The sequence below is a fragment of the Brachycentrus maculatus genome, unplaced genomic scaffold (genome assembly GCF_059751285.1).
Source record: "Brachycentrus maculatus isolate JH-2025_06_01 unplaced genomic scaffold, ASM5975128v1 h1tg000531l, whole genome shotgun sequence".
NCBI classification, from domain to species: Eukaryota; Metazoa; Arthropoda; class Insecta; order Trichoptera; family Brachycentridae; genus Brachycentrus; species Brachycentrus maculatus.
Genome location: NW_028281277.1, coordinates 53,363 through 72,642, shown reverse-complemented (window position 1 = coordinate 72,642; position 19,280 = coordinate 53,363). Strand labels below are relative to the sequence as shown.

At 35.4% G+C, this 19,280-nt stretch overlaps 1 protein-coding gene across 2 annotated transcripts; it reads left to right on the top strand.

Moving 5' to 3' along the window:
• Nucleotides 1–454: 454 nt before the first annotated feature.
• Nucleotides 455–13,663, top strand: LOC148301661 (RNA-binding protein 1-like). 2 transcript variants are annotated; one of them, XM_088272895.1, is made up of 4 exons: nucleotides 455–536; nucleotides 754–975; nucleotides 2,421–2,537; nucleotides 11,004–13,663. In XM_088272895.1, the coding sequence occupies exons 2-4, from the start codon at nucleotides 767–769 to the stop codon at nucleotides 11,137–11,139; spliced, it is 462 nt and encodes a 153-aa protein (XP_088129021.1). In that variant the 5' UTR covers nucleotides 455–536; nucleotides 754–766; the 3' UTR covers nucleotides 11,140–13,663. The 2 variants fall into 2 exon arrangements, with proteins under 2 accessions (XP_088129021.1, XP_088129022.1); XM_088272896.1 differs by lacking the exons at nucleotides 455–536; nucleotides 754–975; nucleotides 2,421–2,537 and adding an exon at nucleotides 4,690–4,965.
• The last annotated feature ends 5,617 nt before the right edge of the window (nucleotides 13,664–19,280 follow it).

The following is a 19,280-nucleotide window of genomic DNA, read 5'->3' as shown; positions in this document are numbered from 1 at the left end:
ACTAAGTCCATAAAAGAAAATAACTAAAAAATAATGCAGTAACTTAACTGAATTTATCCACTTTTTTTTCATCATTCCAATATTTTTTCTCTTCGTGAGGTTCAAATATTTTTACAACGGGGCGGACGAAGTAAACCGAGTGTGCTCCAATACATGATCTCAATCGGAATGACAAAATCTCTTTGTTGTCACTCAATTGTGACAACAAAGGGCCGGTTAGGCAGGTCCCGAGGCTTGTAAATGTCCAGTCTTTTATATTTCATCGTTGAGATCAAATATTGATATTAATTCAATATGCAAATTTGTCCAGAAAAAAAAATTCATCAATTTTAAAATTTCAATAGATAGGTACTCAAATTATAATTATTTTATTTGTTCAGTTGTAAACTTGTCGTTATTTGTAAGTTTGTAAGCCGTTTCACCTTTGTTGGAACAAAACTAAAAGGGGAAGAGAGAAGAAAGATAAAAATAATTTATCAATTTTGTCCGCTCGTTTCGTGTCTGTCGGCATTTATTTTAGAAATACTAAAAACTCGGTAAGTTTATGAAATATAATGTCAATTTTATTACTAAATAAGTTTAAGGATTTCGATCCTTGCTTGCAATCATGTACCGTCGTTTATTTAATACGAAATGATTGTTATAAATGTGCTATATTATTTTGCCTAGAGTAACATCGGAACATGGCGGACGGTTATTTGATGTTTGTCAACCGCGTTTATTTCGCATTTTAATCTCGCGTTTTTTTTCTAGCATCACCAACAAAATGTCCAGATTCCGAGAGTGGGACGTCCAGTGCAAGGTTTACGTGGGAAATTTAGGTTCATCAGTGGTTAAACAAGATATTGAATCGTCATTTAGCAAATACGGACCCCTGAGAAATGTATGGATCGCGAGAAATCCTCCCGGATTTGCCTTCGTAGAATATGACGATCCAAGAGATGCCGAGGACGCGGTAAAAGGACTCGATGGAACGTGAGTGAAACAAATTTATTCCGTGAAATTGGATGTGGCTTATAGCCGGCAAGTCGGTAGCCACTAATGCTGGTTTGTCCTTATAAATGTTTGCATTTTCCTCAACAATACTGCATCGCTGTTCATTTGTCAATGCAACTGTTGGCTCTACCGCCATTGGGTGGGACAAGGATGGCCTACATAGAAAAAAAAAATGAAATGCGAATTTTTGATGACTGCTGTAATCACTTCTTTCTTTTAATATTTTACAATTCTAGTTCCATTTAATTGTGGATGAACTGAATTGGATATTTTAAAAAAAAACTTTTTAATTTTTTTAAAATTAATGATTCCAATAGTTTTTGAAATTTATGTAATATTGCTGCCCAAAAATACAAGTATTTTTTGCATGCCAAATTTATTTTATTTTTTAAGTACAAGGATTTATAGCATATTTAGTTTACATGTCTTAAAATTATAGTGGATGTGTATAGTTCATAATAAATGAATAAGGTTGATCCCTAAAAACAATACAAAAGGATACAATAATACAATAGACACAATGGATTAAATATCTTATATCAATCAAGATTTGTCACACAGCTCATTTATTCGTCTTATTCGTCTTGTCATATTTTCTTAATAAGACACCACTAAACCCGATAGATCTGTATGTCCTATTGCCTCATCAATTTTTGTCAACTGCATACCTTCTTTTGCACATTGTGTTTCCAATTTATATATTTCTTTTTCAAAAACTGGACATACCCACACTAACTTGTGTGTATATTAGGTTAAAATCGTTAAAAATAATAAAAAATCACTAAATCCGATAGATCTGTATGTCCTATTGCCTCACAATTTTTTGTCATCTGAATACCTTCTTTTCTTTTTTCCAATTTAAATATGTATTTCTTTTAATTTTTTCCTGCCATATTAGAGACAATTAAAAAAGAATGTATGCTATAGCAATTAATTGAGTGATTCTCGAACAAATAAACAAGGGTCTCAAAATCATTATTTGCTGTCACTACGGTTCTTCTAGTTTTCGCTACATGTTGGTTATTATTATTACCGATAGACCATTTTCTCCTGGACATCATACTGGATTCTATATTGTAAAAGTTTTCAAACTGAAGCAATAAAAAAGAGGAAAGTAAATCAAAACTTTTTTATAAAAAGGTTACGTAACTACTGAGGTGGGGTCAAAAAAGCCCACGAAAATTTTCAAAACTAATTTACTTACTGAAATTGCATACGTAAACACGTGCATAGCCGTTGACAGCCTCAGTGCAACTAAACTCGAAGGTACTAGAAGGTACGTACGTGTGTGTCGTGCGGGAGGGAAGAGAATAATTCAGCAGTTAAAGGTTAAAAAAATTACTATCATTGAAGCAATGATAATATTATCTGTAAATACTGAAGGCCAAGTATATTTTATCGGTTCTACATGTTTTTTTTTTTAGACGCATTTGTGGCAACAGAATTCGCGTCGAGATGTCATCGGGCGGAAACAGGCGAGGGCCGAGGGGAGGTGGCGGTGGTGGCGGCGGAGGAGGTGGAAGGGGCCGCCGTTATTCCAGGTAGGAACCAAATTATTAATAAGTCTCATAAAAATATATTTTAATACTGGCAACCCTGCCTCACACAAATATTCAAATTTCGAATCTTGTTGCATGGAACATTTTTCCATGTCAATTATTTTATCTATGGGATTGATTGTTTTAAATTTGTATATTTTTCAATATGCCAAATTATTTATCCATTTAAATGTGTCTTGTTTATATATTTTTTTAGACTTTTGTCAACTGGTGCCAGTTTAAGATATTTTGCTGTTCCCTTTTTTATTTATTTTATGTATTGTTAAATGAAATGTATTGTCCACCTTCATGCGTTCAGCTACCGTGTTGGAAGTCCCTAGTTTGATTCCCAAGGGAAAATTATTCATCTAGACCAGTGATTCCCAAAGTGGCCTATATCGACCCCCAGGGGTCTATGACAACTTGCAAGGGGTCTACGTTTTAATTTGAATTTAAAATATAAATGTATAAAACCTAACATGTGTGGTTCAAAGTGAGTAACACTACATATACCGGCTGTCAAAAATACATTTGAAGTTAATGAATTTGATAAAAATCCACATCAGGTAAGGCAAGGGGTCTACGAGATAAAAGAGTTTGGGAACCTCTGATCTAGACCCTTTCCGCATACCTTTCTGCGCATAGTACTGAGCAGTAAGTATCTGCGAGAGATGTAAAAAATTAATTAAATTAATTAAGTATAATAAAAAAAATATATATTACCAACAAACGTCTAAGTCCCTCTCCAAGCACAAGAGCTTAATCTCTTCATTAGAGAGAACTGCGTTATTGATTTTAAGATTGTAAAAGTAGAAAGTAGTGTCAGGTTGTGGTCCTGTGGTTAGTGTCGCAAACTCTTAAACCAGAGTTTCTCGGTTCGAACCCACTCTACCACAATTTGATACCTATTTCTAATAATGAGCCGCTTAGGCTCACAGAAATAGTATGGAATTAAATATTTGTGTAAATAATAAAGACACAAATATTTCTCTTTAGTATTTTTTTCAACTGTAGAAAAGCTTTTCCTATAATACAAGCATTGTTATTGGGATGTATGTACTAGCAAAATGTCGGAGTGACGTGAACCGAGGACTGTCTGTATTTTAAATCAAGGATTGGCAATAATTCCCTTTAAAACAGTGATTATTTCCATCCGAAGAAGGCTGACAAGGATGGCATTTCAGGATTGCGGACCGCGAGTTCAGTCCCCGGCGCTGACAACCAGGATTTCCCCTAATATACCTTACATACCTTTTTGTAAATTGGCGATCCAGCTTTGCCGGATTCAAAGACGAGGCCGACATTATTCAACTGATGAAAATGTGACATGACTCGGTTGGAGTGACTCGTCGCTCACGGCGAAACTCGGTTACAGTGACCTTTTTACCTAATTTAATTCAAATTGGCGATTTCTAAAATCAGCCACTTCACCCAACTACTTTGCTAACTGCACTGGTTACGCTTTCCCAAAAGGGAAATTATAAACTCTGTATCTTAAAGAGCTGTGCATTCCAGGCGCTGTGTAAATGATCCAAAATTATTATTACTAACGGTTCGCACGATTTGCCCATATTACATATGGGCACAAAAAATGGGCCTTTGCGGATTTAGTAGATTTTAATGGAGTAATGGACTAGAAATACTAGATGGAAAACCAGCGTGTATCTAAGATTAGTTTTAAAAGAAAATCATAAACAAAACACTTGTTTTTACCACTTGAGTATTATATTGTTACGACTAGTTTTGGAAGCTACAGAAACTAGTCGTAACAATATAATACTCAAGTGGTAGAAATCAAGTGTTTCATTAAGAATTGAATCATTCCTTACCACAAAGTGAATGCCGAAACAATATATAAAATAACATATTTTATATATGTATTCAATAAAAATTTACCATAATTTTAAAAGTAATTAAATAATGTCTTTCTTTAAACATTCAATAAAAATAAAAACATCAAAACTGGATAATGTTGTTATTCAATGTATTGCAGTAATGCATTGTTTCATTATCAGAAATAAAACTCTTTTCTCTCCAAATATAATCTTCATTAAAAGTCATCGGTCAAAAGGGTTGGGTCGCGGATAAGTACCGGTAGCTGTAACCGAGTTAGCGAGGCGGGTCGGGGTCGTGTCGAGGCCGGTAGGGGGAGAGAGCGGGAGCGCAGGAGCCGGAGGAGGAGTCGGCGGTGGCACGGACACTGAACTCAGCATTTTGTATTTTTCAGATATAATTCAATGCCAGATTACCCTCCACTTTGTCCCAACCGCTTCTTTCCACCATGAAACACAATAAGTGGGCGCACGCACACACTTCGTGCTTAGCTGGTCCTCTCCGGAGGGGCTCGCTTGCCCGTCCCGTTGTCTTACAACACAATACAACCAATCAACCACTACTTCATATTCTCATACTCCGATTATACACCGATTCGGTATGATCCCATGTTTTTTTGTATTTTCATTGTAACGCTGGACAACGCAAGCCCGCCCACTGACGCAGCCATCTGCTCAACACCGATATTACAATACAACTTGGCATGAGAGTAGACTGTATGCGTTCTCTCGGGGCGGCAATACCATGTATGCAGATTGATGTTCCAATGGTGATATAAAGAAGAATGCAAGGCATATGAGGCGAATAGTGAAGTGAAGCATGGAGTTGACAACAGAAGGATGAAAGAATATATAATAATAAAACCCTTATCCGCACCCCAATGGTGCATAGGGCACTGCTTCATATAAACGCAGTGTTATCTTGATCGTTCACACATAAAGGAAAGGTGATCAGCCCTCCGTTTCAGGTACCAGTCCAGGGTGATATTGAATAAATATTACAGTGAAAAAATCACTTTTATTTATTTGACCCCCCCCCTGGGAATTGAACCTGGGACCTCCAGAACGGTAGTCGAGCGTGCTGACCGTTACACTACGGAGGCGGACAAAAAAAGGATGAAAGTAGACTGAATGCAATACCATGTATGGCAGATAGATGTTCCGATGGTGATATAAGGAAAGAACGCAAGGCTGAGATAGTTTGGGTTTGAAGTGAAGCATGGAGTTGGCAACAGAAGCATGAAAGTAGACTGAATGCAGTCGGAATGCATTTTCTCAGTGCGGCAATGCCATGTATTGTAGATGTTGGAATGATGATATAAGGAAAGCATGCACGGCTAAAATTAGCATCATCCGCCAACTTAAGAAAGGTTTTTATTGTAACTGCAGACAGTTTGTAGAATTCCATATTGAATTGTTGGGTGATATATCCAAAATAAAACAAGGTTTGTTGGACTGAATTCTACATTTATTTATGTATATGTTAGTACGTGACGCGTTTCCTCTTCTTAGGACATTATCAAAGACTGACTAATAATATTTACAAAATGTCCTTATATAGTAACAATAATTGCTATTATTAGTTCTAGGAGTACATATAATGGTGGGTATATATTATCCACTGACACTTCGTGATGGAATTGCATTTTTAATATATATTATTAAATTAAAACCAATATTTTTAGCTTTTCCACTTTATTTTTATTTGACCAGCGACCGGGTTTCGTCGTTACCGACATCATCAGACTGGTGGGAGGCTATACAAATTGTTATGTTATATATAAAAGAATGCAGGGGTTGATAACCATGATTTGATATAATTTTATTGAGAAATTAATTTAATTTGAGTGAATTTAAGTATTGTGTAGACAATATTGTGCGTCACGTATTAACATAAACATAAATAAATGTAGAATTCAATCCAACAAACCTTGTTTTATTTTGGATATATTACCCAACAATGAAGAAAGGTGTGTTGAGATGGTTTGGGTTTGTAAATCAAATGAGTGAAGAAATAACAGTAAAACAAATTTATAAGGCGAATGTAGTTGAACTATCAGTGCGGGGCAATACCATGTGTGATAATTAGATGTTCCAATGATGAAATTACTTTTCTGTCAATGGAGTTCTGGTATGGAAGCAAAGCATCCATGCTTATCATAAAAGAATGATGAAAGTAGACTGAATACAGTTGAAATGCCATCTCTCAGCGCGGCAAAACTATGTATGGTAGATGTTCCAATGGTAAAATAAGGATTGAATGCAAGGCTGAGTCAGCATTATCCATTAAATTTAGAAAGGTGTGTTGAGATGGTTTGGGCATGTGGAACAAATGAGTGAATAAAGTTTTTAAAAAAACCTTATCCGCACCCCAATGGTGCATAGGGCACTGCGTCATATAAACGCAGTGTTATCTTGATCGTTTACACGTGAAGGAAAGGTGATCAGCCCTCCGCTTCCGGTACCAGTCCGGGGTAATATTGAATAAATATGACAGTGAAAAAAATCGCTTATATTTATTTTACCCCCCTTGGGAATCGAACCCGGGACCTCCAGAACGGTGGCCGAGCGTGCTGACCATTACACTATGGAGGTGGACATTGTGAATAAAGTAATAGAAATAAATTGATGGCATTCATTTTAGTCATATTTTATATAAAATATATGAGTAAACCAAATGTCCGCCTCCGTAGTGTAATGGTCAGCACGCTCGGCTACCGTTCTGGAGGTCCTGGGTTCGATTCCCAAGGGGGGTAAAATAAATATAAGTGATTTTTTCACTGTAATATTTATTCAATACTACCCTGGATTGGTACCTGAAGTGGAGGGCTGATCACCTTTCCTTCATGTGTAAGCGATCAACATAACACTGCGTTTATATGACGCAGTGCCCTATGCACCATTGGGGTGCGGAAAAGCGTTTTTTTTATATATATATATATATATATAAACCAAATGAGAAATAAATGAGGCAAATTTATTTCATTCCGTGTATATTATTATATGTGAAGCCGCGTTTAAAGCTAATTTTGCATTTTATTGTAATATTTGTGTTCAGCGTCGCGAGAAATGGCCACTTCAGTTTCAGAGGCGTGAGTTTTTACCAGAATTGGTTGTCCAGTGTTACCACTTCTATGTGTTATTAATTTTTACTATTGTTGTATTTCGAGAAGTATACAGATACTAGTTCTAAATGTTGCTAGAAACAGAACCCCCGCACTTGCGGATTTGCCAAATATTTTTATCCCGACTTGCGCCGCGCGTTTGCGGCGGTGTTACCCTCGCAACACAACAGTGAACCTACGATAGAGACGGCAGCAATCAGTGCCAATATAATAACAATATTTCAAACATAATGTTGAACTGAAATTCAAGCATTGTCTGAATACGCATTTGTCTGATAGACTTTTAAAAAAATGCAAAATATGTTTTTGAATTTTTTTTTTTCAATATTGTAAATCATGATTCTCGCTTTTATGAACTGAATTATTGTATTACATTTTTGCATCTCAACATAGATGAAGAAGAATATGAATGTCTGAGTATTTTACAGGGCTTATGACTTATATCATAGGTTGGTTGGTCTTCTTCATATATCGCTCACTCCTTTCAAGAACGTCATAAATCAAAAAAACTTGATTATTCAGGAGAATGTTTTTAAAGTTGAAAAATATAGCACAATATATTAAAAATAAATATCAAGCCACTATTGAACTTTTTACTGTGCAACAGACCTTTTTAGGTAAAACCTGAAGGTTTTTTCTCCATTTGAAAAATATTTAGTATATTTATAAAAATAATTAAACAATACGTTTTCTTCAAAATGCAAAAACAACATTTTCTGCCCTGTAGCGGGTAAATATTAAGTTAAAAATATGCCTCTTTTGCTGGGATATAGTACATTTTTTGAGCATTCCGAAAACACGCATAATTGAAAATTGACGATTTTTGATTTATGACGTTCTTGAAAGGAGTGAGCGATATGTTGAGATGTAAAAATGTAAAAATCATTGAGTGGAGAAACCCAGATTTGGGAACAAATATTTGGACACTCTCAAAATGTTGTTTATTAGGTTTGTAATTAGATATTTCATCAATTGATTCAGCTGTGACTTTGCGGTAATATCTATCCATTTTTTATTTGACGTTTACTTGGTAAATACAGTAGAACCCTGGAAATCCGAACTAATTAAGGCTGTGACCTGTTCTGATTTGGAAAAGTTGGGATTAGCCGAGAAATTTGTGATACAGTACATACATAGTACTTACTCATAATATTACAGTACTTGAGTAGCAATACAGGTAAAGTACTGTATACCTTATTAACTTTTCAATAATTTTGAAACAAAATAAGGTAATAATACTTTTTCATCTCTTTTTTATGTTTTTATGTTATTAAGTTTTTAATTTTATTTAAAAAAAAAAGAATTTTTTGTATTTTATATTAACACTATTATTCTAGTTTTACTTATAAAACCTATATACCCTTTAATAAATAATATAATAAAACCCTTATCCGCACCTCAATGGTGCATAGGGCACTGCGTCATATAAACACAGTGTTATCTTGATCGTTAACACATGAAGGAAAGGTGATCAGCCCTCCGCTTCAGGTACCAGTCCAGGGTAATATTGAATAAATATGACAGTGAAAAAATCACTTATATTTATTTTACCCCCCTTGGGAATCGAACCCGGGACCTCCAGAACGGCAGCCGAGCGTGCTGACCATTACACTACGGAGGCGGACGTATATATACCCTTTACTATGACTAAATTATTTTGTATACCCACACACAGGCCATGCCTTTGTGGGATCTTTTTTTGTATTCATTTTTATATTTTATTCATATTTTTTGTATTTGAATTTATGTTATGTAATGCAAAAGAATTTAAAATAAAGAAAAAAAAAATATATAATTATTTTATGTAACAATAAATTCAGTCTTCGCATGTTTTTTTAATGTTTTTCTTTTGATATATTTTGGATTTCCGGGGGTTCTACTGTGTCATCATTTATTAATATGTATCGTAACACATGTTGCAACATCATCATGGTGTTTAATTTTACCACGATAATTATTATTAATGTGTAGAAATATGTGTCAAAATGGATTTGAATAAATAACGCTGTTTACTAAGTCAAATTTAAATTTAAAATGGATAAATTCAAAAGCTTCAAACGGTGAAAAAAGTCTTACAAAAAATCCTTTGCATTTTTAACTTAACGGTCTATTGGACAAATGAGTATTCAGAGGATGCTTTCTGATTTTATTTTATATATAATTTTTTTAAATATTCAATCGTGAATTATATAAAAATAATTGGCAATTCACGCAATTAATGCACAAATTTAAAATTAATTAAATTTAATGCAAGTATCAATTATTTCTGATGTGAAAATCGGAAGTAAAAATGTTGTTTTTCATTTGTTGATGTTTTGTTTATACCAGGAAATGGTGGGTATTCTTTTCCTAGATCTAAGTTCAGTTTATGCGAGTATCGACCTTGTCTACATTTTTATATATTGTCGAATGATCATTCCAAATTGTTGGAATTTAATTTTGCATGTAATTTTTGACGTAAGAAAAATTTGGAGATGCCCGCTTTCTCTCACGCATTCTGTAAAAGATGTTAATTAACTTGTGATGAGAAAAGAGACAATTTAAAAAATTATTCAAGGTCCATATTCAAATGTTACGTGTAAAGAAAAGATAAAATGTTAAATTCTGTCACGTTTTAACAGATTTTTAATCCTTACCATTCTGAAATTTTGACCTTACTTCTTGATTGAATAAATATATTTCATTATATATGTATAATAACTCCAGCCGTATATGTTCTAAATAAAATGCTGTTCAGATAATTTTGAGTGATTCGTCACTAAACTAAACACTTATTTATTGTTTCTTGAACTTTATAAAATTAAACAACTTTGTTTTAACCACCTTTTTATTATAAGTACACTTTAACCTACCGGTTTCGACAAGAACCTTGTCATCATCAGGGTTTATTAAATTCTAAAATATTAAAATACTCATAGTTAATTACATATTTGTTGATTAGTCATTAAATTTGTAAAACTCCATATTTATATTTTAAATATTAAAAAGAAAACACGAATTTCAGTCTACTAAATTGTAGATTTTATTTTATAAAAAAACATACACATCAAAATTTGTCACAATTGTTTCGCCTTGTTTGGGCAATATCGAATTACGCAGTACGCCTACTACTAGGGCATTATTGAACTAAAAGGGCGAAAATACTGCGTAGTTTGATAATGCCCTAACTAGGTGAAACAATTGTCACATTTAAAAAAAAAAAAAAATATGCTGAACTAAGTAGACTGAAATCAGTGTTTGATTTCAATATTTTAAATATGTATATCCAACACGTAAATAAAACTAAGGAACAAAAATGAAACTTGTACTTGAAAACTACTGTTTTCATTTGAAATTAGCTGTGTATTAGATCGTGCTATGAGTGGTTTGCTGTCTGATTCATGAGTGAGTCGATTTCGCCAATTTTTTTCTTAAGAGTGGTAAAGGTTAAAAATCATAAGGCCATATTGTGTTTGTCATCCAATCTGCCCGTATTTTGTCATTTCAACATCTTGTCTCTGTCGCCACATCAGATCGCGTTCGCCGAGGTCGCCGCGACGGTCCAAGTCGCCGCGCAGGTCGAGGTCGCCCAAGAGGTCGAGGACGCCCGTCTCCCGCAGCCCCTCCAAGGGCAGGAACAGCCGCTCCCTCTCCAGGGACAGGCGCTAGGCCGGACATTCCACCGCCCCCCGGGCCCCCAGACTCGGAGCCCTCAAATCTCACACACCCTCGAGCGCTTTCAACTCGCGCAGGTCAATTTATCAGTCACCAATCAAAAGCAGTACATATTAAAAAAATATACATGAAAAGCTGGCTTCATTGTTTATGAACAAATGGTAGAAGAAGAATGCAAAACATATATCGCTCACTCCTTTCAACAACGTCATATATAAAAATAAACTTGATTTTTCAGGAGATTGTTTTTAAAGTTTAAAAACATAACACAATGTATTAAAAATAAATATCAAGCCACTTATTGAACTTTTTACTGTGCAACAGATCTTTTCAGGTAAAACCTGAAGGTTTTTTCAACATTTGAAAAATATTTAGTATATTTAAAAAAATAATTAAACAATACCTTTTCTTCAAAATGCAAAAACAACATTTTCTCCCCTGTAGCGGGTAAATATTAAGTTAAAAATACGCCTCTTTTGCTGGAATATTTTTGGGCATTCCGAAAACATGCACAACTGAAAATTGATGATTTTTGATTTATGACGTTCTTGAAAGGAGTGAGCGAGATATGTCATGTTTTCTGGTGTAAATATTTTTTTTATTCAAGAAAATGTCGCTTATAGGATTGAGTATAATATAAAATTGGGTTGTAAAATTTATTTGGCACCATATTTTTACTATTATCATGCCATAAAATCATGTCGCTTTCTTGCAAAACGAACTCTCATTATATGCATTGACTAAATACTGTAAGTGAAAAATTGACCTGTCGCAGAGTTGAGCCATCAAATTTTAACTATTGACCTTTGAGTGCTTTAACCGAATGCTCAGTTGTTAATTTGTTCACAAGTGAGCGTTTCTTAAGCATTAATAATTTGTGTAGTGAAAACTGTATCTGCTAGTCCTGTCATCAATCTTGAATTATCTTCTCTGTAAATGTGATTGTAAAATCAGACTAAAGTTTTGTATTTTGAGGCGTTTTTTGTTGCCGCTGAAAACGTGTTGAGATTTCCATTTTCATATTTTGCTCTTGTATAATTACACATTTCTTAGGTTAGATTTTCACCATCGTGAAAGGGATTGCTAATAAATATGGTTAATCGGATAGTTCAATGCATTTTTTAAACCTGCGAGTGTGCCACAATGATTGTTAGATATTACTGAAGGTTTTTTGGTAATTTAAATATAGCCGTATTTGGTTTTATTGAAGTTCTATCGCCTCCATTGGTAGCTATGTTTGTCTGTATCCGTTTTTGGACGGTGCTTATGATGAAATCACACTTCAAGAACTATTTCCCAATTTCAAATGAATAAAGTTTAAAGCTATCATCAGTCGGCGATATGTAGAACCATTTTATTACGAAGTACTTGCATTTTTTCATTATTTTATCGTAATTTAAGGAATCACGGCATTTTTATATCTAGATACGAATAAATTTATGGTCATTTTTATACTAGTTAGTTTGCACAATCATTTGAAGCACTAACATTATGGTTTTGGTTGATCATAATCAAATGAAATGGAAACTTTGTACAGACCACCGATTCCAGTTCTGTTAGTGAACAAGTTCCGTGGTCTAGGGTGAAATTAGGACATATACACTTAACTTCCCATTTAAACCGCATATATGTAGATGCGTTCCGTGTGATACTGTTGTATTAAAGCAGTGTTCCGCAATCTTTTTCTATTCAAGGTACACCTACCAAATTAAGAAATTTGGTAGGTGGATATTTACCATATTATGGTAACATATTCAATACCTCCATCTCTTGGATACAAGTTTTGAACTGACATTTCTTGGTGGAACTGCTTTTTATATAATAAAACAACATCTGTATAGTCTATGTCAGTGTTTCGCAAACTTTTTCTATTCACGGTACACCTACCATATTAAGAAATTTCATATTTACCATATGATAGTAGCATATTTAACATATTATGTTTAATGCGAAATGTGAGCCTACTTAATTTGAGCACAGGCAATCGAAATTTTGAGCAATTGTGTTATTTTCACAAAAGTAGACTTTTTTCCGCGGCACACCAACTAATCACCACGGTACACCAGTGTGTCGCGGCACACACTTTGCAGAACAATGTATCAAAGTATACTGAATTTTTTTTTTTTAAATACGGTGTTTTTTGACCTTTTTTTGCACCATGCTTTTTCTAAACCTTGTAAAAAGGAAGTTAGGTGTATATTTGGTCGGTCTTTTGCAAGGAGGTGTCTTGAATAACGAAGCATGCAAAACTGGATTTAAATTGAATTTAATTCAGATACCACATTCTTGCAATGAATCGGCAATTTGCTACGGGCGATCGATCCGCATTGTTACTCCATAAATGTGTGTCTAATAAATAAATACAGAATAAAACAAGTAATAGAATATAGTTTTTATTTTATTTATTTGCCGAAATAAAAGCAATAAAAAATATATTTGTATAGCACTATGCAGATGACATTAATAAATTGTATTATGACATACCTTCAAAATAAAAGGCCTTTTCATTTTACCATTATTTTATTTTTTGTTTAATAAAAACCTCCCATTTCCGGATGATGATCCCGCGCCACCTTGAGCTATTAACGAGTACAGATGTCTGAAGTAACACAAGGCGAAACAGCTGTCCCAAAATACAGTAGAATAATTAAATTGTATTTATATTTATAAATTATATAAATTAATGGGTTTGTCCGCCTCTGTAGTGTAATGGTCAGCACGCTCGGCTACCATTCTGGAGGTCCCGGGTTCGATTCCCAGGGGGGGTCAAATAAATATAAGTGATTTTTTCACTGTAATATTTATTCAATATTACCCTGGACTGGTACCTGAAGCGGATGGCTGATCACCTTTCCTTCATGTGTAAACGATCAAGATAACACTGTGTTTATATGAAGCAGTGCCCTATGCACCATTGGGGTGCGGATACGGGTTTTAAAAAAAAAAAATATATATATATATATATATATATATATATATATATATATATATAAATTAATAATTACCAATAAGGAACTCCTACCAACCATCAAGCAGAGTGCGCTGATGTACTTTGGACACGTCATGAGAAATGAAAAATATCGTCTTCTCCACCTAATCATGCAAGGAAAGATTGAAGGCGAAGAACTCAAGGACGCCCAAGGACATCATGGCTGAAAACCCTACCACAATGGTTTGGCAGAAGCACCAAATCTCTGTTCCGAGCTGCAGCATCAAAAGTGAAGATAGCCATGATGATCGCCGATCTTCGTTGGAAGTGGCACAGAAAGATAATAATAAAAAAACCCTTATCCGCACCCCAATGATGCATAGGGCACTGCGTCATATAACGCAGTGTTATCTTGATCGTTTACACATGAAGGAAAGGTGATCAGCCCTCCGCTTCAGGAACCAGTCCAGGGTAATATTGAATAAATATTACAGTGAAAAAATCATAAATATTTATTTGAACCCCCCTGGGAATCGAACCCGGGACCTCCAGAATGGTAGCCGATCGTGCTGACCATTACACTACGGAGGCAGACGTCGTTGGAAGTGGCACAGAAAGAAGAAGAATAAATTAAAATATGATTTCTGGTACATGTTCGAATGGTGAAATAAGGCACGAATGCAAGGCTGAGATTAGCATTATCGTTAAGACTAAGAATGGAGTGTTGAGATGGTTTGGACGTGTGGAATGAGTGAGTGAAGAAGGGATGGTGAAAGAGGCGGATGTAGTTGGAAATAGGAGCAGAGAAAGACCGAGGAAACCCATGTTATCATCATGCCATCATGATCCAAGTATTTCAAATACTTAACCCTTTCCACTCTGATCATTTTTTCTCATAACTGATCAGCTACTCTGATCCAAAAAATGCGACATTTTCTACCATTAAAATAAATATTTTGGTTCCCTAATTTTGGGACACTCTGTCTGGCAATTTGTATGACCATGTTAATTAAGATTAACTGTATTTATATGAAATATTTTTTGGTAGAATGTACTTGGGTGAGAAATCAGTGATTAAAGTTATACCTGCGCCGGGCCAGACATTGTGGTCCACGGAGCTGCCTACTAGAATCATACGGGCCGGAATGTCTGGGCTACAGAGTGGTAAGAGTTAAAGTGTCATAAGCCCTATAAATAATACCCAAACTCCCATATTCTTCGTCATCTAGCAAGTAGGAGCAGAGAAAGACCGAGGAAAAAAAGGCATGCACAAGTATTTCAAATACTTAAAAGGGTTATAAGCCCTGTAAATACCCAGACATCCATATTCTTCTTCATCTATGGTGAGTGAAATAAGGAAGGAATGCAAAGCTGAGATAAGCATTATCAATAAAATTAAGAAAGGTGTGTTGAGATGGTTTGGACATGTAGAACGAATGAGTGAGGAAAGAACGGTAAAAAAAAATTATGAGGCAAATGTAATTGGAAAAAGGAGCAAAGGAAGACCGAGAAAAACTCGGCACGATCAGGTATGCCAAATACTTGAAAGCGGTCAGGTTAGGAGTCGAAACAATCGGCGGGTATGTATGAGGAGATGCATGAACGTGGAAGAGGCGAAGAATGTTTGCAAAGACAGTGGTGTGGCGTTCTATTCTCTCTGCCTACCCCTGCGGGGAAGCGGCGTGATAATTGGTTAGTTAGTCTATGTTTAGATTATTTTTTGACACCTCATCAAAGATGAACACTACTTAAATTCTTGAAAGTTCTATATATGTTTATGAACCAATTTTGAAACATTGTTCTTGAATCACTAGAACTTCACTAGAGACATCTATTGGTGAGATGAAAAGAAACTTTTTATTGAGCAGAAACTCTTATATTAGTATGTGAGGTCCGAATCCTGGATTATAATCACACACATCGCTCACTCCTTTCAAGAACGTCATAAACCAAATTTCGTAAATTTTCAGTTGTGCATGTTTTCGGAATGCCCAGAAAATGTACTATATCCTGGCAAAAATGGCATATTTTTAACTTAATATTTACCCACTACAGGGCAGAAAGTGTCGTTTTTGCATTTTGAAGAAAAGGTATTGTTTAATCATTTTTTTAAATGTACTTAATAATTTTCAAATGTAGAAAAAACCTTCAGGTTTTACCTAAAAAGATCTGTTGCACAGTAAAAAGTTCAATAAGTGGCTTGATATTTATTTTGAGTACATTGTATTATATTTTTAAACTTTAAGAACGTTCTCCTGAAAAATCAAGTTTTTTGATTTATGACGTTCTTGAAAGGAGTGAGCGACATGAGAAACGCCAGAAACTATGTTGAGACGTCAAAAATACTTGAAAGGGGTCGGGAATCAGAACAGTCGGCAGGTATGTATGGGAAGATTGCTTTCAAAGCACCACACCACTCGGTAGTGCTGCGGCGTTCTATTCTTTCTGCCTACCTCTGCGGAGAAGTGGTGTGATGGTTAGTTAACTATAGGTGGTTAGTTATATTAGCACATTTCAGATGGGTGTTTTTTACGCCTGCGGACCGCTGGCGACGGGATTTGATAATTAAGTACATATAGTTAAGACCTCAACAAAGAGATTGGTACAATGATTAAAGAGAACACTTGTTTTATACCACTTGAGTTTTATTAAAGACTACATGTTTCAGAAGTTAAACTTCCATCATTTAGGTCTGTATAATAACTACAATTCAAATCAATTCAGGTCTGTATAATAGTTATTATACAGACCTGAATGATGGAAGTTTAACTTCTGAAACATGTAGTCTTTAATAAAACTCAAGTGGTATAAAACAAGTGTTTTTTCTTTAATCATTGTAACATGTCTTACCACAAAGTTAATGCCGAAACAATAAATAAAGAGATTGGTACATAATATTCATATAAAAACATTGAATATGTAATTCCTTCTTTACTGCTTTTAAAATGAGGCCGGCGCAGAAGGTAAAAATACCCTTTTCATCCTTAAGCATCAATCGACCCAACGGGTATAAATACCTTTCCCGTCCCATACTGTGTTAATATGACTTTTATTTATTTATTTTTCAAAACATATTACAGACATAAGTCATATATATAATATTCCCGATAAGTAATTTCTATTTCTCATTTTAAGACATGGGATTAAGGTTAATAGGACTGGAACACAAATAATAAAGTTACAAAAAAGCTTTTAAAAAAATAACCAAAACTCTCTTCTCCGTCTTAATCCTCATTGCTGAGGGTTGTGACCCTTGCAGAAGCAATGACTCTTCTCCAGTTATCCCTTGACTGCGCTGCACGTAGCGCTCCAACCACTGAGGTGCCTGCTGCTGCCTTAATTTGATCGGTCCATCGTGTGGGGGATCTTCCTCTCCCTCTCTTTCCCTCCAGGCTACCGATCACAACTAGTCGTTCCAGGCTATCCTCGTTGCCACGCGCAACGTGTCCAAAGAACTGGAGAATCCGTCGGGTACAGATATTGGCCAGAGACAAGCCATCCAAGCGTAGTTCCTGGCGAATGGACTCATTGGTGCGTCTAGCTGTCCATGGAATTCGGAGCATGCGCCTCCAACACCACATTTCGAAGGCATCAATTTTTCTCCTTTCTGCTGCTTTTATAGTCCATGTTTCAGCAGCATAGAGAAAAATGGAGTGGACCAAGCTCCTGACAAGCTTCATCTTGGTGTTGTTACTCACACCCCGGTCTTTCCAAATTTTGTCTAGCTTAGACATGGCACTTTTGGCGATGGCGATACGACGTCTAATCTCTCCTTCACAAGTTCCTTCATTGCTGATTTGAGATCCAAGGAACTGGAACTCGTTTATTATCTCTAAACCTTCCAGTGAGTTCCCGAGATCACCAAACTTCTTAGATCGATCTATGATCATGATCTTGGTCTTGCTTTGGTTAATCTCTAGTCCCAGTGCCTTGCTCTCAATCTCTACTCGTTTAAGGAGATCTACCATCTCTTTTGGGTCTTTGGCCAGAAGTGTTGTGTCGTCCGCATATCGTATATTGGACAGCTTTACGCCACCAATGGACACTCCTCCATTCCATTCGTAGAGAGCCCTGCGCATGATGTATTCCCCATAGATGTTAAACAGGTCAGGGGAGAGTATGCATCCCTGTCTTACACCTTTCTCAGTGGGGAAGCTTGCAGTGTTTATGCCATTGATTCTTACGATTGCCTTACTTTGGGCATAAAGTCCATGGATGAGTTTTATCAAATGGGATGGGACTCCCATCTCCATGAGTACTTTCCACAGATGTTCCCACTTCACGCAGTCGAAAGCTTTTTTGTAATCGATAAAGCATAAAACTGTTGGCGTCAGGAACTCTCGGCTTTTTTCGATCACTTGGCGGATGTTGAGGATCTGCTCTCTTGTTCCTCTTCCTTTCACAAAACCAGCTTGTTCCTTTGGTATTTGCCATCCAATGTAACTGTGTAATCGTGCTTTTAGAACATATAGCATTATCTTGCTGGTGTGAGAGATAAGTGCTATTGTCCTATAGTTTTCACACTTTTTGGATGAGCCTTTTTTGTGAAGAGGAATGAAAACAGATTCTGCCCATTCCTGAGGCCATGTTCCCGTTCTCCATATGAGGTTGCAGAGATCCAGCACTGTTTTTATGCCCTTATCCCCTAGTTCTTTTAGAAGCTCGGCCTGTATGCAGTCATTGCCGGGGGACTTGTTGCATTTTAGTTTTTTCAGTGCATCTCGAATCTCCTCTTCCAAAATGTCGGGTTCCATGGTTTGATTCTCAAAGGAACCATGATTTTTGATTCCATGGTTTGAACCAAAACTAATACATGGCAAAATATAAAAACAATAAACAGGTGTAATAAATAGGCATAAGAAGCATATTCAAAAGAAATAAATGAGAAAAACATAAGGTAAGGAGCATATTTAAAATAAACAAATGAGAAAATATAAAAAAAACCATAAGGTAAAAACAAAATGAGAAAATATGATAAACACTACATGTATATCTTTCCATAAAGTATTTTTTCATATTCTCAATATTATTAATACTTAAAGCATTTACTTTGTGGTTAGTCATTTTTACTTATTTATTTTTTTACAAAAATGTTAATAAAATTAGTATATAACCACTCACCGAGATTTTTACATCTACCGGTTTCGAGACGTACCCGTCTCTTCGTCAGGACAATCACTAACACAGCATGCAAACAATACTACCC